The 21,946-nt window shown below is 44.8% G+C and overlaps 1 protein-coding gene across 1 annotated transcript in view; it reads right to left on the minus strand.

Annotated features, from left to right (window-relative positions):
• Positions 1–759: 759 nt before the first annotated feature.
• The window catches only part of LOC124720356 (ankyrin-3-like), a 59,981-nt gene continuing 38,794 nt past the window's right edge, over positions 760–21,946 (minus strand). The window contains exon 6 of the mRNA XM_047245684.1: positions 760–1,422. Within this exon, the coding sequence (XP_047101640.1) occupies positions 915–1,422 (508 nt within the window). The 3' untranslated portion in view covers positions 760–914. The remainder of the gene's footprint in view (positions 1,423–21,946) is intronic.

Here is a 21,946-nt window from a genome sequence, read left to right on the forward strand (position 1 = left end):
AGCATTGTTTGATAGATTGTTACATTGACTCTTAAGGCCAGATTAATAATATTTTACCTTTTATTTCTTTAAGTTGTCGTTATCTTACGGTTTCCACTTTGTGCAGCATACTACACGGAAGAACCAGTCAGTAATTGTTTTACCAAAGATGATTTATTTTCATGTATGTGGACTCCTTCAATGAAAATTTCTGTGGGTGTATGCCTTATCATAAATTTTGGAAATTGTTGCATTGTGAACACATTTGCATCTCCGCAAGACATGGACATAATTAGTGAGTGTGTTTCTCTTGTAAATGCTTGTCCTTGGCAAGTAAGAAAATTCTTGATGTTTTTAAGAAGTGCTGTAATATCTTTATGGTATTGTAAGAGGAATGGTTTGTTTTAGTAATCATTGTTATTTTTTCCACAGCTAATGTGATACTGTATCACAGTATTCTGAGACACAAACTAAGCCTCTATGGTTTCCTTGGGGATGACTGATGTTCCTGCTCAATACAACGTGCTCTTTTTCTGTTCAGATGACTGTCTTTGGACTTTCATCATAACTGTTTACTTAAAGTCATACTTGACGGACACTCACTGGCAGTGTTTGCAAACTGTGCAGTTGGCTGAATAAATAAATTGTTGTTGATTAAATTGAAGATTTATTGTTACTGTAGTCCAGCAACTTACCGCAACAGTACAGCGCCTTACTACCACACTGGCTGTGGTGTTATGTGTAATAGCATATTTTTACCAATTACTTTACAATAATGAATTTAGTTAAAAACATGTTTATTATTAATGATATACGTTTCAATTATTGTTGAGTTTTCATGGAAGGAAACTCGCTTCTTGCTACACACATTAGTGTATATGAATCTCAGATTGTCGCTACTGTGGTGATTTTACTAGAGCAGTGTTCTATTTACTTCAGAGGCGTGTATTGTAGTGCCAGTCTCGTGTTATCCTGTCTATCCAGTGTTGGTGGTTGAACTGCCTGGCGCGGTCCACTGGGGTTTTCCCCTTGTGATTCCTGGCCCCGCTGTCAGCCCCTGCATCGAGTAGTGCAGTCGCCTCCTCCGTGCGGCCATGCTCAGCCGCGAAGTGCAGCGGCGTGTCCCCGTCCACGTTCCTGGCATTGGGGTCTGCAGAGAACGCCGCCAGCAGCCGCACCACGGCCGGCCGGCCGCCCCATGCAGCCCAGTGCAGCGGCGTGTTCTGGACCCAGTTCCCGGCCCCCACCTCCGCGCCAGCCCCCACCAGACAGCTCGCCGCTTCCACGTGACCCTCCCAGGCTGCCCAGTGCAGCGCAGTGTTCTTGTTCCCATCCGTCGCACCCACATCAGCCCCAGCTGCCAGCAGCATTTGCAGCTCTTGCACTGTCCCATCGTTAGCTGCCTTGATCAGCCTCCTGCCTTTCTCCGCTGCAGAGAGGGCCCTACACAAAACACAGAAACTCTCATACTTTCCTTCAGACACACACTTCCGATGAAGAAGCGTATCGGAGTGGTACAACTGTAACCAATTCTAAAACTCATCTCTCTGACAACTGATAAATCTCCCATCTGTGATACAGAACACTGAGAAAGTTGTTTTATATTAACGTACAGATGCACAGTTACGTCATTCTCTCAAATTCTTCATGCACTCTCCACAAAAAATTCCTACACTCCAACTCTCAAGATACAAAGTTATCACATTTGGTCACTTTAATTCGTGATCGTTAGTTTTTTGACCTTAGAATTCTGTCGTTATAGAAGTTGTTTCCTTCCACTTCGTTCAGCCATTACTACATCTCTGTGTGCAGCAGTCCTCTCTGACACTTGCAAATGTGACAAATAATGCTAATGACGTCTCCTGCTATTTAAAGATAAGTTTCTGTTATTACAGGAGCAAAAGTAAACCCAATTATCAACAAGTTTCTTGACACAAACTCGTCAAACAGAGAAAGCTACTGTTAACCAGGAAACCATTTAGTAGTGACGTTTAGGGTACAGCAATGATACCAAACTGGACTCCTCTACCCCTACACACAATCACACTCATTGACAGATGAACATACACACAAGAACTAACACAAACAAACAAACAAACAAACACACACACACACACACACACACACACACACACACACACACACACACACGCGCACAGAAACATACACATAGAGAAAGAGAGAGAGAGAGAGAGAGAGAGAGAGAGAGAGGGAGGGAGGGAGACAAAGAGAGAGAGAGAGAGAGAGAGAGAGAGAGAGAGAGAGAGAGATAGAGAGAGAAAGAGAAACTTTCGTCTTATATTCCTCTGGCCGTGATGCGCCTTAAGGCGACAGCGAGATCATGAGAGTAAATTAAAGTTTAATGTACTTGTCTCGATATGACAACGTTGGAAAGTAAATCTTGTTTCGTGGAAAGTGCTGCAGTATGTAATTTACATGCGACAATCTCGCTAGGATGGTTCTAAACGAAAATACCTACATGCTGATACAACACACTGTGCGACATGTGTTCAGGAGAAGAATTTAGTAACATTTTCTGAAACTAAAGTCAATTAAGAAGTAATGGTAAATGACGTATTAAATTAATGAATCCAATATCCGCTGATCGATAAAATATATAATTCCTTTTTCTAGAAATATTTTGGGCAGACAGATTTGCAAATGTTGCTGATTCTATTGAAAATCATACAGCTGACATACTCAAAACTCATTTTATAGTTATGATAACTGCATGAGATAATAATGGTTCTTTTCTATATAGAGAGAAACAAACGTGAATCCTGAATGACTGTACAGGAACCAACAGCTCTGAAGCCCTTTTGACTCCCACAGTGTTTCACTTGGTGTGGTCCCGGTGAAGGCAGTGTATTTATGTTTGCCTGGCACATATGTTTGAGTGTATGTGTGTTTTGTGCGTGTGTGTTTTGTGCGTGTGTGTGTGTGTAGTCTGGTGAAGGTGTACCCACGGTGTGACACTGAATGTTTGAAGTAGTGCTACTTAGTTTTTAAATGCACAGATCACTGACAGAGTCAAAGTCACATCTCCAGATTCAAAAAACTCCTACAGATGAGAGCCAGTCTCTGAGCTGTTTGGGCAATTTAATACGGAGCTATGGAAGCTGCTTCACAAACAGGCGTTAAACTATCATTACTGGTACTTTAATGGTAATCATTTATAACCTGACCAGAATCAGTGACAATTTAAGACACTTGATCTACTACGGTTTCTCATTACGACTGTATATTTTGTGGAATCCCCACTTTAATTACAGCTCGTTGGCTCATGAGTACACCCAGTGCATGATCCCCTCTCCTCCAACCCAACAGATTTTCTGGGTGGACAAGATGCTGCAAGTCTATATTCTGTTAGATCAGTCGTATGTGGGCTTCTGGGCCACAAAGTTTATCGCTGTTAAAAAATGATCCGCTACTCTGTACTCTAAATCTGTTGCTGAAGCAGCCACACACAATTTCTACAGAGCGATGAGTCTTTGCCGTTCATATGTGTGGTTATTGGGGCTGGTATTGGTACCACCCAGCATGGGCGTGCCTCAACTGTGAACCGATGATAGCCACCTTCTGTACACGAGTGATCTCTGATGGGGTGTGGTGTAGCAGGCAATTTATTGAGTGGTGTTTCTAGCACTGATGTACAATGGATTTGGTGGAGACCTGCAAACCATGCCCAAAATTGAATGCATGAAAATGAAAACTACACGCCATAAGCTTTCCTAGCATTTTCTCCCATATTTTTGACAAATATTACATACATATAAACTTTGTTAGTAATAATGAGTCACTCCCAATTCTTTCAGTATTTAGCAGCAGTCCTTCCACTGCCCAAAAAATTTCCTAACAGAACACAGCCAGTGGTGTGTCACTTTCTATGTAATGACAGCATCTTCAAGACTGCCTTTAGTGTCACAGTGCTACAGTACATGCAGATGTAGGATCTCAAACCATGGGACTGACTGTGCTCCCATAAATTTCCTAACAGAACACAGCCAGTGGTGTGTCACTTTCTATGTAATGACAGCATCTTCAAGACTGCCTTTAGTGTCACAATGCTACAGTACATGCAGATGTAGGATCTCAAACCATGGGACTGATTGTGCTCCCATAAATTAAAAGTTCGCTCTCTGCATATGGATTACTGTACGTAAAATACTAACAGGAAATGGGGTAACTTATGATTCACTCTGAAATGTAAGAATGACTTTATAAAATATTTGTTATACTTAACGGACTTTTAGCTGAATGATTCTCAAAACAGTGTTTTTCATTTATAATTTTGGCGCACAATTTTTCCTCTCTAGTGATGAAAAATAATGTTTCACCTCATGAAAGTAGCAGGAACACAAACCTACTATAAAAATATAATTCACTTATAATAAGATGTTTTGAGAGGCCCCCGGCCAGGGTGGCCGAGCGGTTCTAGGCGCTACAGACTGGAACCGCGCGACCGCTACGTTCGCAGGTTCGAATCCTGCCATGGGCATGGATATGTGTGATGTCCTTAGGTTAGATCGGTCTAAGTAGGTCTAAGTTCTAGGGAACTGATGACCTTAGAAGTTAAGTCCCATAGTGCTCAGAGCCATTTGAACCATTTGAGAGACAGTATGTGCCATAAACAATAATTGAAGTGAAATTAATCTAATGCACTAAGAAAGAAGAAGCCAATCACACTGAAAACAAGGAACATGCACTGAAGTGAAATGATACCCTGGAAAACCACTCAGAAAAGTTGAATTTGCAAAGTAATGTAATGAACATTAGTGACAGTTTAAATTTTGTTTCACATCACAACCGCAAGTTAGATTTCCTGCTTAGCATGAACAAGGACTTTAACAGATTTTTTAATCTTTCACTTTGAGAGACAGTTAATAGGATTTCTTTTCTTTAAAATAGTGATTTAGTGCATTGGTGATCAGTATATTTCGGTTTAGGAATGCACTTGAATTCCGTGTGTTTGTAAGTTGCTCTGTTGGTGAACATGTTTTTTCCACCATGCAGCTCCATTCATCGTTTGTCTACTATTCAGAATTGCAGGCAAAGTAAACTTGGAGGGATAGGAAACTGTATAATTTATCTGTGATGGGAACATTATCACAAATTACCTCCTACCTGCTGGTTCTGAGTTTTGTGGTCAGCAAGGGATTATTTAGATTATTCCCTGAAAAAAAACTGTGTCCAACTAATACTCTGAAACAGAATCTAGCTTGTGATTTATTAGATCTACATTGATCGAAGTGTATCTGCTAGATGCTTCATATGGAATGAGAATGCATTTGGACATAGCAGTAATTTCTTGTCTTTCGTGACGTTCAGTTCCGTGGCTTGAGATCCAACATCTGCAAGTCCTGTAGCATTGTGACACTAAAGATGGTCTTGAAGGTGCTGTCATTACACATGAAGGAATACACCACTGCCTGTGTTCTGTTTGGAAATGTTGTGAACAGTGGAAATACTACTGCTAAATGCTTTTACCAATGGTATAAGTCTTCATGAAAGTTACCACTTGTATCTTATAAGTAATTTTTGTGTCACAGCCGTCTAGCCTTTGAAGCACTGACATACGGTTATGTTCCTAACTAACTCAAACCATATTGTAAATTGTGGGAAAATACATAAGATCCGCAAGCATTTATGGATATGATATTTAGGCTAGTTTTATGAGCTGGAACTGTTTCGTAGTCAATTACTGGTCTCGCTGTTCAAACGTGTGCAGTTTTCTGCAAATTTTAGTTCCTGTTGAACTGCAAACTGATTTATGAGCATTTTCCTTACATATCTTCTTCATCTTGGAAACCTGAAGTCCTTGTCATATTACGAGATGTGATTTAAAATCAGAAGCATGTGATGTTGCTGGCAGCAGCCATCCCATACTAATCTGGGTATAGTGTTGTCATAAGATGCTGACTAACGATGACTGTGGATGCCTCGTTAATTATAACACTGTATATCATGTTAGTCACTCATCCGTTAAATCGCATTTTGCTCACAGTCATATTAAAAATTGTTTTTCACTCAGTCATATGCATTGTCAAACCCAACTATCATTCTCGCTGGATGTGATTTACAAGCTGAGGTCTGATATAAAATATATCTGTACATTCTGGCAATAGATCTGACATGTTCCTAGCTATAGTACTACGAAAACTGCATTGAGCTCGATTCTTTATGAGAAGCAGTTTTAATTGGTTGGTTGGTGTGGTGAGTAAAGGGATCAAATTACGCTGTCATCTGTCCATTACCCAACATTCAAACAGCTCTCAGGTTAAAAACATTACCAAAACGATTTCGGGAAAGTACAAGGCGAAAGACTGACTGGAAACCACACTGAAGAAGAAAACAAAAAAGGCTAACAAAAGTGGAAAACGTAAACTAAAAGAAAAAACAGTGGATGGTATCAGAACAATGCAGCAGATGGCCAGGACTGGGTGATCACAACAGGAATAAAGGATGAGCGAGCCACTCGGCAACACACTAAAACCTCCAGCCTTAAAGACATGGCTAGACGAACTTGGACAGGGAAAATACGAACACCAAGGCTAAAAAACAGCAAAGAAAGAGTGAGGAAGAGTTAAAATAAAGATAGAAAAAGCCAGATGCTCACCATTAGATTGTGTGATAAAAATTCCCCTCACAAATAAAACGTAAAACGATGTCAACTGTTAAGACATTGACTCCCAACACCGTTAACAGTGTGATGGGTAGGTTAAAAGTCCACTGCAGAGCAACTAAACTAGAGCAGTCCAGTAAGATGAGGACGACAGTCAAGTGGGACCTACAGCAACACTGAGGTACGTCCTAGCGACGGAGGAGGTGTGTGTGTGTGTCAGCCAGGTGCGGCTGATGTGGGGTTAGCAAAGGACAACAGACTCCCTGCGAGTGGCTTGCATGGATAATTATCACAGATTTGTATTCTCCTTGACAACACATAGTTTATTTGGTGTACTGACCGTGTGTCATTAAGCATCCCAGATCCTGAAAACTTTACAGCATAAGACCAACTGGAGATCAGTCTCCAGTGCGAAGATTTCCAGAGTTGGTTTACTGGTAGCATGTTTGGTCAGCCTGCCAGCAAGTTCATTGCCCAGGATCCCAGCATGTCCTGGGGTCCTAATGTAGGTCACCGAATGTCCGCTGTCGCCGAGGGCACAAATAGACTGCTGGATAGTTAACAGCAAAGGGTGGTGAGGGAACCACTGATAGAGAGCTTGTACGCTACTTAAAGAGTCACTAGAGATGACGAAGGACTCACCTGTGCAGGAATGGATATGCTGAAGAGTGCGCGAGATAGCTACCAACTGTGCAGTGAAAACACTGACGCAATCCAGCTAGGAGCTCTGTTCAGCATCTCCAACGTGAGCGTAAGTGAAGCCAACAAGAGCCATTGAGCCATCTGTGTAGACTGTTTCTGAGTCCTGAAACTCACCAACAATAGAGAAAAACTGCCAGTGGAGGCCACAGGTAGAACTGAGCCTTTTGGGCTTTGCGATAGGTCCAGACGAACCAGTGGCTGTGGTATGGACCACAAAGTGAACACATAGAAAAGTGATTTTTCTGACGTTCCGCCAGCACGAGTGGCTGGCATTGTCAAAGCTTCACCCTCCATTGCCGGTGGTGAACTGGAGCCGAGCTCGCGGCCGCAGACTATATGTACATGGCGCGCCAACGTCCCAGGGCTTCTCCGCCGTCATTTCCGGTGCGGTTCTCCTCTTGCTACCTGCGACGGTCGTTCGCTGCAGTACGGGCAGCCAGGATCCGTTTACCTTAAGGCTTTCCTCTTTCTTGTTGAAACTATCAGCGTGTTTTTGTATTTCTACAGCTTCTCTAAACAAGCGCGTGTGATAGTGCTTCTCTACAGCCAGAACTTGCGTGCCGGCGAATTTTATTACGTGGTCGGTCTCATTCAGTGCATGCTCTGCCATGGTCGATTTCTCCACCTGCCCCAACCTGCAATGTCGCTTATGCTCTTTGATCCTGGTGTTAATTGATCGTCCAGTCATTCCGACATAAACTTTTCCGCATGTGCATGGTATACGGTATATTCCCGACATTGCAAGTGGGTCTCTTTTCTCCTTCGCCGATCTAAGACACTCTTTGATCTTCCTTGTCGGTTTGAAAATCGTCTTTACGCCGTGTTTGCGCAATATACGGCCGATTCTGTCCGTCACTCTGGGAATGTATGGCAGAAAGGCCGTGCCCGACATTTCTTTTTCTGGTTCCTTACTTCGCCGAGTGTTTGGCTCTGTTACACTGCTAATGTAATTTGTGGAGTACCCATTGCTCCGCAGAGCAGTTTCCAGGTGTTGCATTTCTCGTTTGAGGTGTTGAGGTTCACATATTCGTCCTGTTCTCGTTACGAGCGTACTAATCATGCCTCTTCTCTGGCTGGGGTGGTGGTTTGACAGATTGAGCAGGTATCGGTCCGTGTGTGTCGGTTTCCGATACACGCTGTGTCCCAGGTTTTCGCCGTCCCTTGTGACCAGCACATCTAGAAATGGCAGTTTCTTGTCCTTTTCTACTTCCATGGTAAATGTTATGTTGGCACGGAGGCTGTTCAAGTGTCTTAGGAATTCACCGAGTGGTTTCCACACCACGAAAGTATCATCGACGTACCTGTACCACACCTTAGGTTTGCAAGTCGCCGAGTCCAGTGCCTGTGCTTCGAATTGTTCCATGAAGAAGTTGGCCACCACTGGACTGAGAGGACTACCCATGGCGACACCTTCCAGCTGTTCGTAGAAATCGCCATTCCACGTGAAATCGCTCGTGGTGAGACATGCATGGAAGAGCTTTTTGATGTCTTGCGGGAACATGGAACCGATGTGCTCCAGAGCGTCACTGAGTAGTACTTTCGTAAATAACGAAACAACATCGAAGCTGACCATTATGTCGTTTGGTGCAAGTTTCAGTTCCTTCAGCTTCTCAATGAAATGTCCTGAGTCCTTAATGTATGTGTCGGTCTTCCCCACGTGTGGCTGGAGCAGAGAGGCCAAGTGTTTCGCCAGTTTATACGTTGGTGAGCCAGGAGCGCTAACGATCGGTCTCAGTGGAACGTTGTTCTTATGGATCTTGGGTAATCCATACAGCCGAGGCGGTAGGGCTTCTGTGTTGCGCAGGTTTCTCTGTATGTCCGCCGGCAGAGAAGACGCCTTGATTAATCGATTCGTATTCCGAGTGATACGCTGCGTTGGATCTGCGCTTAGTTTTCGGTACGTCGTCGGATCTAATAGGTCTCGGATCTTTTGCTCATAATTTTCGGTCTTCATTACGACGGTCGCATTCCCCTTATCGGCAAGCAGTACCAATACACTCTTGTCGGCGTTGAGATTCTTAATGGCTTGTACCTCTTCTTTCTTCATGTTGCAAGCTGGTGGTTTTGCTCGGCGCAGTATCCTGGCTGTTACAGTGCGTATTTCCTCTGCCCTTTCACAAGGAAGGGTCCGAATGGCTGCTTCGGTGTAGGCAATGATGTCCTCCATAGGTATAGTTCTCGGGATGATAGCGAAATTCCCTCCTTTTTGAAGAACAGACACTTCCTCTTCGGTCAATTGTCGTTCAGTGAGGTTGACCACTGTGTGTGACATGTCAGGAATCGCCTTGTCGGTCTTCTTCCGGCATCTTTCAAACTTTTTCTTTTGCCGCTCAGTGCAGCGCTCGAGTTCGTTCTGCATGCTCCTGTGAGTGATGCTGTCGATCTTGTCCCAGTCGTCTCGATGCATTCTGCTACTTAGTTGATAGAAAATGCTCAGAAGTTCCCGATCCGTTCTTGCCAAGTCTCTCCGTGTTGTATGTATTCGCTCACGAAGAAAAGCTCGTTCCATTCTGTCGTAGATACGATGTGCTTGGGCGGTGGTGAATAGGCGCTTGCATCTCAAGAACTTCGGTGTAGCACATTCATCTCGGCACCGTGACAGAAAGGCGAGAGAGGACATCAGTCGCGCTTTCTTCTTCCGTCGTACTCAAGGCGTCGGTACAATCTGCAAATCTCCTCCCCGTAGATGCATAATACAAAATTGTTAAGGCTTTGGTGGTCACTTGTTGACAAACTGCCTATTGGCTTCTGTCTCGGGTTCTTCGGCCGACGTTCATCTAATGATTTTTCTGACGTTTCGCCAGCACGAGTGGCTGGCATTGTCAAAGCTTCACCCTCCATTGCCGGTGGTGAACTGGGGCCGAGCTCTGGCCGCAGACTATATGTACCTGGCGCGCCAACGTCCGAGGGCTTCTCCGCGGTCATTTCCGGTGCGGTTCTCCTCTTGCTACCTGCGACGGTCGTTCGCTGCAGTATGGGCAGCCAGGATCCGTTTACCTTAAGGCTTTCCTCTTTCTTGTTGAAACTATTAGCGTGTTTTTGTATTTCTACAGCTACTCTGAACAAGTGCGTGTGATAGTGCTTCTCTACAGCCAGAACTTGCGTGTCGGAGAATTTTATTGCGTGGTCGGTCTCATTCAGTGCATGCTCTGCCACAGCCGATTTCTCCACCTGCCCCAACCTGCAATGTCGCTTATGCTCTTTGATCCTGGTGTTAATTGATCGTCCAGTCATTCCGACATAAACTTTTCCGCATGTGCATGGAATACGGTATATTCCCGACATTGCAAGTGGGTCTCTTTTCTCCTTCGCCGATCTAAGACACTCTTTGATCTTCCTTGTCGGTTTGAAAATCGTCTTTACGCCGTGTTTACATATAGTCTGCGGCCGCGAGCTCGCCTCCAGTTCACCACCGGCAATGGAGGGTGAAGCTTTGACAATGCCAGCCACTCGTGCTGGCGAAACTCCAGAAAAATCATTAGATGAACGTCGGCCGAAGAACCCGAGACAGAAGCCAATAGGCAGTTTGTCAACAAGTGGCCACGAAAGCCTTAACAATTTTGTACATAGAAAAGTGATAGAAGGAAAGTGTCGAGATCAGTAAGAAGCAAACACAAATTGCAATTGGCATCCACAATGTGCGCTGCTGTTGTCAGGGATGGTTCAAATGGCTCTGAGCACTATGGGACTCAACATCTTAGGTCATAAGTCCCTTAGAACGTAGAACTACTTAAACCTAACTAACCTAAGGACATCACACACACCCATGCCCGAGGCAGGATTCGAACCTGCGACCGTAGCAGTCCCGCGGTTCCGGACTACAGCGCCAGAACCGCTAGACCACCGCGGCCGGCTTGTCAGGGATGGTTAGCCATATTAGGGAAAGGAGATCATAATTTGAATGGTAAGGCGAATAATGAATATGGGAAGTATAATTTGCAAGCAACTGCTGTCACCTAATTCGCAATGGAGAAACACCAGCCTTTACAAGGACGCTGGTTTGGGAAGCTCCTGTCGCACAGTGGTGTATAGAGTCCAGCAGCTGGAATGCTGATGGCAAAGCAGAACCACACACCAGGCATCTATAGGAAAGAAGGGGCTGCAAAGTGCTTTGCACAGCTGCAGCAGTGTAGGGCGATTAGCACCCCATTCGTTGTGGTGCAGGCACTGAATAACATTAACATGCTGCCAGCACATTTCCTTAAGCTGACGAAGATGGGGAAGCCAAGTTAAGCAAGTATCAAAGACCAGTCCCAAAAAGCAGAATGTCTCCACTACATTAAGTAGTTGGTCATCAAGGTAAAGTTACAGATGGAGATGGCAGTACAACAAAAACAGAAGGGCATGACAAGTCTTGGCAGCTGAACACTGAAACCTGTGAGTGAGGACCCACTGCTGCACCTTTTGTATAACTTCCAGCAGTCGACGTTCAGCCACACCAACAGAAGAGGAGCAAAGGGAAATACAAAAATCATCAGAATATAGGTAAGGAGATATTGAGGACCATTAACGATGATTAAAAAGATTGGAACGCTCAGGACAGAGCCGTGAGAGACCCCATTCCCTTGGATGTGAGGCGAACAGTGTGAGGCACCAGCTCGAGCTCTGAAATGCGTAGCGACAAAAAGTTCCGTATAAAAATCGGGAGCGGGCCCCAAAGACACCACTCATGCAGAGTAAAGAAGATGTGGTGTCGCCAAGTGATATTGTAGGCTTTCGTCAGACCAAAAAAGGTGGAAATGAGGTGCTGACGCCGGGAAAAGACCATTCAGATCGCAGTCTCCGGGTAGAGTAAGTTGTCAGTGGTAGAGCGAACTCGCCAAAAACCGCCCTGAGACTTGAGGAGCCAACACAACGGCCAGCTCACCATACATTCAAGCAGCTTGCCCAGAACGTTGGTGAGGCTGATAGGACGATAATAGTCCAAATCTAGCAAGTTCTTACCAGGCTTTAGCACTGGGATGATCATACTCTCCTGGTACTGCGATGGGGAGTCGCCATCGCTCAAGATTCAGTTGATGATGACAAGGATGTGGCACTGATAATCCACTGACAGACGTTTAAGCTTTTGGGAATTGATGTGGTCTGCCCCAGGGGTTGAGTCAGGAGAATTGGCAAGGGCACTGAGCAATTCCCACTCACTGAAGGGAGCACCATATGTCTCGGACTGGTGTGGAGCGAGAGATAGGAATTGTCGTTTCATCACTGTTTAATTCTCAGATGCTGAGGTGCGAAGATAATGATCCACGAGACATTCTCCAATTATGTGTGGATCGGCATATACAGCTCCATCTCGAAATTCCATGTATACCTGCATGAGTCTCATATCCGTAAAGGCATCTGAACTTGGTCCAGACCTGGGAAGGAGAGGTTCTTGTGCCAATGGTGGAGTTGTATCGTCCCCAATACTACCATCATGCAATGAGCTGACATACCTGGACACGATGCTGTTTGAAGGCAATGACGTGCTCTAGAAATCCATGGTGCTTATGATGTTGAAGGGCCCACCTACAGTCTCTAATGGCCACAGCGATTTTGAGTGACCACCAAGGCACTGATTTCCACTGGGGCAACCTGAGGAACTAGAGATTCAAGATTCAGCTTGGGCAACAATGGTAGTAATGGTGGTCCTATAAAAAGGAGATTCTACAGTTGTAGTGCACTTGAAAGCATCCCATTCAGCCTTGGTAAGAGCCCATATGGGCAAGTGTCCAGGCGATGCTGGGGTAGGGACAGAAAGAGTGGAAAGTGGTCACTACCACACAATTCGTCGTGAGATCTCCAGTGGATATAAAGGAGCAGACCAGGACTGCAAACCAAGGGATCAACGGCTCAGTATGTGTCATATGCCACACTAAAGTGAATGGGGGCACCTGTAATGAGGAGGCAAAAACTGAGGTGAGTTAGTAGATCATTGAAAACCTTACCACAGCAGCAATCTTGGTTCCACCCCAAACAAAGTTAGGGGCATTAAAATCACCCAGAAGTAGGAAAAGTGGGGGTGGGGGTGGGACTTGAGAAATTAGGGCAGCTAATACATGGTGCAAAACTTCATCGTCTGGAGGGACGTATATACTGCTGATGGTAATTTCCTGCATTGTCCTCACAGCTCCCAAAAGTGTTTCAAAGAGCATAGGTTCGCTACAGACATAGATAGATGCAGACTCCACCTTGCAGTCTGTCACAGTCAGTACATTTTTTGTAGTACCCATGTCAGGCAGAAAGGGCTGGGGTCGACATCACAGGAAACCACGTTTCCTGAAAAGCAATGCAAAACGCAAATGTAATGCTCAAAAGTTGTCATAATTCAGCGAGGTGGGAGAAAAAACCGCCGCAGTTCCACTGGAGCAATAGGTAGTCAGTCATTTGGGAATGCATGAAGGGATCAAGGAGAAAGTTTATGCCTCAGTGTCACCACGAGTGCTGGTATCCAGGACTGTTGCGTCTGAAGCGTCAGCAAGATCTAGGACCTTGAGGGATTCTACGATCTCCACCTCGTCCTCAGACCTGGAACTGCTAGGGACTGGTGGTGTTGGGACCACTGGTGAGCCATAGTAAAGTTAGCTTTGAAAAGCGCGCCACAGCACGTAGCGTGAAGCAGTCGGCCTCCTTTCTCTGACGGTGGTGCTGTTGTCGCAATTGAAGGCTTCGGTGTCTCCGTCTAGAGGGAAAGGGGAAAAGTGGGCTGTTCGCGTGGGTTTATGATTTGGCTGTGTGGGCTCTTGTGGAGAGTTTGCAGTTGCGGCATGAAGAAGCGACTTCTCTGCTGGTGCCAGAGGTACAGCGCGCAGACCGCGGCATCAGCGTAAGCGACGCGAACAGCGGCTCCATGGTATGCGGCATTAACTGCTCGTCGCGAAAGGAGTCTTCCTGAGCGTGGGTCTGCGAGGGGCCTAATTTGCAGTTCGGCCGTATGCTGTCGACCGGCGAGGAGGTTCTGAAAATCGGCGCGCCTTCCTGCGTCCGTTGAAATGCCTGGCAGCGGGCGGCTCGGCAGAGGTGTTGCGTTGGTTCAGCCTGGGAGTCGTAACGCACCAGAAGTTGAGTATTGATTGTTACAGATTTTCTGAAGTTTAATTGAATTCAATGTACTTATTCATGTTAATTATATCAACCGTATATTTTGGGGGTTTCCCGCCATTCATTCTCGTCTGCCCACCTGCGGGAAGGTGGTAATATTAGAAAGGGTGGTCCGTTTGTCCCCTTTTGAGGACCAAAGGGGGGCGAGTCAGAGTAAATCTGTGGTTCGGATTGCTTCTTTCCTCTCCCAGCTTACCTACGGGTTTGGTTCAAATGGCTCTGAGCACTATGAGACTTAACATCAGGTCATCAGGCCCCTAGAACATATAACTACTTAAACCTAACTAACCTAAGGACATCACACATCCATGCTCGAGGCAGGATTCAAACCTGCGACTGTAGCAGTCGCGCGGTTCTGGACTGAAGCGGCTAGAACCGCTCGGCCACCGCGGCCGGCCACCTACGGGTTTATTCGACTGTTAGCCTCTGCTATGTCTGTGAAAGTCTAAGGCACCAATGGTTGTACTGTTTAAAATGCAAGGCACTAAGAGTGATCCATTCTCTCGCCTACCATAACTGGTATTACTAGACTCACATGTAAAAGGTACTCCAAGAAAGAAGAAGTAATTCCTTTTTCCTCGTAGTAAGAACGAGTCAATTGCATAAGGAATTCCTGCTCATCTGGAAGCTCTAACTTACGTAAATTTGTGTTTATGTATATATGGCTATAATCAAGCAAGGTTGTTAATGTATGCCGTAGTGGATTATTTTATATTGTTTATAGCCAGCAAGAACTGTTGTGTGTTTTTTCTATTCAGTACCTTTTAAGGCTTTTACTCAACGTGCTTACGTGTTTTATACAGTTAGTTGGTTATGAGTGTGTTTTCTTACCATGCAAAAGTTTGCCATTTCATTATGGGTAGAAATTGTTGCCTTGAAAGGAGAATGTTGTAACGGTTTGCAAGTCTCAACATGTGGTGCTGGAATTGCTGTGGGAAAACATATTCCCAAATTACCAGCAGTTCAAGCACCATATAGGGGGTAGGACGTATGGTTTTACATCACATCGATATACCATCACCTTGATTTTTTGGGAAATGAACCAACTTCAAAGGGCAAGATGTAGGCACCAGTAGCAACCATATTGTTTTTCAGTCCCGTATAGATATGCCGAATGACATGAACACCCCACTGTTCTAAATTGGTGTGGTGCTTGTCGTCAGATTGCAAGAGAAGGTCCTGGTGGAAAATAATCCCCTCGACCATGTTGTGGGGGACCATGTTGATGGGGGATGACAGGAAGAGGAATATGACTGAGCAGGTCACAGGCGAGCAACGCCCAGGGCTGGGCTCAGGATACTGTCTAATTTAGGACTGCCGCATTTCTCATTTTCGATAATACAGCCACTTCGTCAAACTCGTCCTCCAGGTTCTTGATAAAGAAAATAGAGGCTTTATAGCCAGAAAGCAGTGCCCATCTATTCTGCTGCAGACTAAATAACTTGGCGAACGATGTTCTCTCTTTTCCATACTCCTTTCTTCCTCTCATGGTGTAACTACGGAGGAGAACAATTCAGGATCATATCTGTCAACATTGTAGTTTACCCTGCCCTTCTTAGAGATTGCTGGCGCCAGTCACCAACAAGAGATGACTTGGTGCACTTTATTGTAGGTCGTGCGCCCTGATGCCACGCACTCTGATCAGAGGGTCTCTCCACAGGCGCCGCCCAGCCACAGCAAAGGCCACCTGGCATGATGGCTGTGACCAGGAGTCCTGATTCCCCAAGAAGATGGGCATGTAGTGCTTGGCAAATGTGGGGAGTTTGCAGCTCAGACATCAGCAGTGCGATCCCTGTGTTGTTAGGGGGCTAGGACCAAGAGGGTACCTGACAGCTGCCCAAGATGGATGGCTACCATGCTGGATAGTAGATGCAGAGAAATCCTCTATGGTGAGGGGGATGAAAGAGGACAGTGGGGACATGTTGTGTAATTCCTTACTATGCCTGCTGTTGCGTTCCGTCCTCGGCCACTAACTGTTCTGTTGGCACCTACTTTGCTTTGCTTGTAGTGTGCAATGTGTAATGCCAAAGAATCAGATTCAGTGTAACTGTCACCCTTATTTAGCCTTTCTGTGCATAATTCTGATTAAATTTATGTGTGTGTTATCTCTACATTTACACAACACTGTGCTCTCGAAAATTATGGACTACTGCTTTGTATTCGTGGAGGTGACGTCTGAGAGCTAGCTAAATGTGTTCCATCAGGTTCACACGCTGCAAATTATGTGGACGAGACAAGAGGAGTTCAGTATCATTCTCCTCCAGTCACTGTACCACAATCCTGTCTTCGTGACAGGGTCATAGTCGTTGAGGAAGACATAAAGTATGAAAATGTACAGGTTATCCGCATTAGTGTACAGGTAATCCTCAGCTGTCATGGTGGCATCGGTGACAGATGTCATGTAAGCCCAGGTGATAGCACCCACCACATACTCCGGCTCTCACTGTGCAGCATATATGGACCTGTGCATCTTTTGGGTAACTGTCCACCTGGACGATGGCATGTCTGGACATGGCCATCAGCATAATGTAACCAAAAGAACATGATTCATCCTACTAGAACATACGTTTCCAGTGATCCACTGTCCAGTCTCGATGAGCCTGCTGCCACTACAGTGGTAGTGACGGTTCTGGCATAACCACGAGCGCCAGAACGAAGAAAAAGAACTCAAGACCAGAGAAGGCAGTGAAACGACATGGGCCAATGGTGCACTGATTAGGGCCGCACCATACCTGCAAGAAGTGTATATAAGCGCCGCTCCTGACAGCCTCGCCTGGACATTTGTGGACAGAATTAGCATGGCATAGCAGAGAGTGCTACGAGAACTGATAGTTGTGATCCACAAACTTTGTGACAGACTTGCCTGAACACTGCATGTTACACAAGACTCTGATTTATATTGCGTGTCCCTCATCGTTTGCGACACCTTTGTACATTAAAATTGTGCATTGTCAATCTGCTTTAACGAAGTGAAACTATTAAAGTTATTAACTTGAATTGTTATATAGAATTCCGAGAAGGCAGCAACCTATACGAGGCGAGTGGGCAAGACCAAACAGTGGGCGACAAGGATGGGATGGTCCATCGACTTGGCGCTTGCATGTATCTTTTTTAAGTTCCAGATGCTTTGCAGTGCCGCCATCAAAATCAACTTCGCCACTGTCCTGTACACAACGATTTTTGAGTGTCTCTTCCCCCTGATTCACGGGTCCAGAGAGCAAAGTGGCCACAGCACATCAAGACACTGCAGGACGACCCCATTGAGGTGGAGCCTTCGCCTCCTCCGTCCCCTCTCGTCCTACCTATAGAGCTGGATCCGCCCACAACACAACAGTCGCCGCCTTCTACATGTTCTACACCAGGAGGTGGACGCATACCCTTCTGGTGGTATCCAGGGGGCCATTTTTGCCAGAGCACAGGCCGGATGGCGGGGTACGGCTGGAAGCTTGATGTCCTCTGCAGCCACAGCTTTCGGCCCATCGTTGCGCCTACACTCATTCATCCGCCACCATGGTCGCACTCAATACAAGACTCCTTTAACCAAGACGAAGAACGCAAGACCAGAGAAGGCAGTGAAACGACATGGGCCAATGGTGCACTGATTAGGACCGCACCATGACTGGATTGACACCTGCGGGAAATGAATATAGGCGCCGCTCCTGCCAGCTGCGGCCAGACATTAGTGGACAGCATTAGCATGGACTAGCAGAGAGTGCTACGAGAACTGGTAGTTGTGATCCACAAACTGAGAGACAGACTTGCTTGAACATTGCATATTGCACTAGACTACTTTATATTGCATGTCGCCCATCGCTTGTGACACCTTTTTACATTAAAGTTAAGTATTGTCAATCTGCTTTATAGAAATAAAGCTACTAACGTTTTAAGCTTAAGTTATTGTGTAGAATTCTGAGAATGCAGCATCCATTAGGCACCCTATACAAGACGAGTGGGCAAGATCCAACAATGATGATTTAATCTGTCCACATGCAAACTTGTATCAGATCATGCAGTATGCATATTCACATTCAACAACGTGTGCCAGGTTTTTGCTGTGAACCACTTGTGCTGGCACCAGAATTCTACTGTGCCGCCAGACCACCACCTGCCCTGCTGTACAAAACTCTGACCTCAGTGTTCTGAGATGGGATGTGGGCGCTCAACACATCACTGTCTGCTCGTGGTTTTACTGGTCTCCAGCCACTTTCTCTAGATGCCGACGACATTGGCACGTTCGAAGCCTCTCCGTTTCTGAGGCTATCATTCGTAGGCACTTAGTCTTTCATAACTTGTGATCTTTTATGTAAGTTGTTTTACGCCTTCGCACAGCCGTCAGCGAGGAAGGTCTTAACTTTCTTCTACCTGTACATCGATGTGCTTATTGGAACCATGCATAACAAAAGTCTTTCTCGATACACGTTCTGCTCTCTTCTTGTTATCCTTACTAACACAATTCTCGACCAGTCTTTTAAATACTGTCGTAGTTTGTTTGTGTTCTGTTCTAACATTTATTTCCTTCTCCAGTAGTTCCCTCATCGCTTTTTGATATTTTATTAGGATTGCGTCCCTCAGGTTTTCGTAACTCTATAAATTGGTATAATTCCTTTTCTGTCACGTACTTTACTGAGATTCACTAATTTTGAATATACTACATACAATATATTTTAAACTTTTTCCTCAACAGTATGTACACTGTGCATAACGATGTTGTATGTTTTGCGGTATGCATGTTTGCTTGTCACCTCAAGCAGAGAGGTACCTGGCATTTCTACAGATTCCCGCTGTGGTCTGTCTCTTTAATAATTTTTTTGTATACTTTCTTCTCGTTGGCTGTTAGCATGCACCTCTTCTTGTGTTACATCACCTGCATTACTTTTATGCACGACATTTGGCAAATGCTTGTCAGTTACCAGTTCGTGATATAACTTCAGAATAAGTGTCCTGTCTTCCATGATTATGTATCATTGTGTGTGAATTGTATTGTCCACCTATGGCGTACGAGGCTTCTAAATGTAAATTGAATCTACAGTTTATGCATGCCCATGGCTTACTGTCCTGGTTCACCAAAGCACGAAGTACTGGAATCTCTGTGGAGCAGGCGTTGTGTTTCCTTAAATTCACGTATGGACTTTGTACCAAACTATAAACTTTACAATTCTTCTTTCGCTCCCATATATCCCCTTGAATAATAAAGAAATTCGTATGTCACACAATAGCTTATTTTATTACACCTTAATTATATTAAGAAAGCATGTTGAATACTGTCATTGTTGCTAATTGAGGGCATGTATACGCATTGTTCACATGCAAAATACATAGTATTTGACTTTAACAGTAAGTGCATTAGCAATGAAATCACTATATGGTCCTGTGCATTCACTACAAACATGTAATACAGCTCTCTTGGGAGCCTTACTATGCTTCGCAGCAGGTGCATAAACACACTGCCTGTGTCCAGTGGCCTATGGAAGCACAGTGAGGCTAGGACAGAGGAGCATGCTACTCAGAATGCTGCGTGCTTTTGGCACCACGTCAGTAGAAGCCTTGTGTGTGGATCTGGGGTCTTGCCGCATTGACGTCATTATCCACCACAGAGCGGCGGTGTGCTGGGTCATGAGGGGTACACACTACAAGATTCCAGTAATAACAGGGGAAAACTTTGCAGACACGAGTCAATTAAATAACAGCCACCTTGAGACCTGAAAAATGGACTGGGAGATGACCGACAAAGGCCATCGTGTTTTCTCCTTCTTCCACAATTTACAGGTACAGCTTCATCAGAAGCATACGGATCCAAGCCGTGCCGTTGTTCACATTGCGACTGGGCTTGAACGGAGTGGGCCTTAGCTAAAGTACTACACGCACATGTGGGGAATATGGGTCTCCTGAACATGTGACATTACATTCAACACCCTCACACATGTAAGATCTGTAACAGAGCATAACGACATCAAAGAAATGCTACGAGACCCAGACAAATAGTGTGCTCTAAGCAACGCAACTGTTAATGTTTCAAGAACACTGCACGAAATCTACAGACGAGGAAACTCATAAGGCAGATCTCAGACAAGCACATAACAACCACAACAACACGATCCTTGGGAGGACACAAACTCAGACACACCACAGACATTGACGTAAATGCGGGAACAGAAAATGACACAAGCACAGCAACAACATCAGACAAAGACTCATAAGATGTTCAATACCTGAAACAGACAAAGAAAGATAACTATAAGAAAGGAGGCATCGCATGTGATTTTTTCATTTACCTGATATGCATTTTCAATGCAACAGTTAAAAATGGGAAGGAAAACGACTAATTGAAGAACTGAGACACTCATTACATCTAAGGAATATGCTATATGGTGAGGCGAATCTTTAGGTACTGTGGTTCCACTCCAGCCTATGACATTGCTTAAAGATAAAAACATCATGCTCAGAGACATACAAGATAACAGCACACATACGACATGTATATGGGTAACTACATCTAGCCATGGCAACACAAATAGTGCAATAGTATGCCCTAGACAAGATCTAATTAGTGTCGCTGCTCCATAGACAGTATAAACAAATACACTCGCAGTCACTCGTGATGTATTTCATTTAGTAAGGTTTCTGCCAAGGCCCTCCCACATGGAATGGCAACCACACAAATCATAATTTATATGTTATATTTTGTTTTAACAGTAAAATAATATTTGGAGATCATTCCTTTCCCATGTTTCTATTTTCTGTTCTAATTAATATCATTTATTAATACTCTATTTCCTACAACTAATTTAATTTACTTTGTAATTCATTGTTATTACCCTCCTTTTATAGTTCAAAACTAATTTTACTAGTGATGTAGAACAATGCAGTATTATATGTAAAATTGCATAATGCACGACATGCTTTTTAAAATGTCAGGTAGCAGGTCTTTAAATATGTAACAAATGTAATGCAATGTGCACTCACAGTTTTTCGTAAAGTCATCTACCATTATCTGCTACCATCGACAATCGATTTGCATTAATATAAGTCGATATCAGGATCCATTTACGCAGAAATTTCCCCATGCTGAGTCAAGATCTGTACCCACAACACCTGTGACACACTGTCAATTGCAGGGATTTGTTTACAGAAGACGTCGTACGCCACTACACACGACTCGACCTGACCACACGCGCAGCTGGATTGCCGGATTAACATGAGCAGCCATCTTGACCATTATGTAGTGACCACCGAAAATTTGTCCCATACTGGATGTCGAATACGTATTTCTCGCTCATCACAAGCAGTCGCCTTTACTACTAGGCTGCCTCGCCACACGACTGCACGTGTGACTCCCAGTTTCGTTGAGGCTGATGTTCCAACAAATGATTTCCAACAACTACTGCTAGACGACCTCATATTCAGCTCTCGTGGCAGACTGAACCTCCGTCTCTTACAGACGCCATTCATTCAATGGTGCTATTCCGGCTCATCCCGTGAAACGTAATTAGAGTGTCTGCAAAATGAACATGGAAATAAGTGAGGTCGTTTGATAGGATGGCCTACTAGTTAAGGCTGCTTGTT

Source organism: Schistocerca piceifrons, chromosome 11, assembly GCF_021461385.2.
Source record: "Schistocerca piceifrons isolate TAMUIC-IGC-003096 chromosome 11, iqSchPice1.1, whole genome shotgun sequence".
NCBI classification, from domain to species: Eukaryota; Metazoa; Arthropoda; class Insecta; order Orthoptera; family Acrididae; genus Schistocerca; species Schistocerca piceifrons.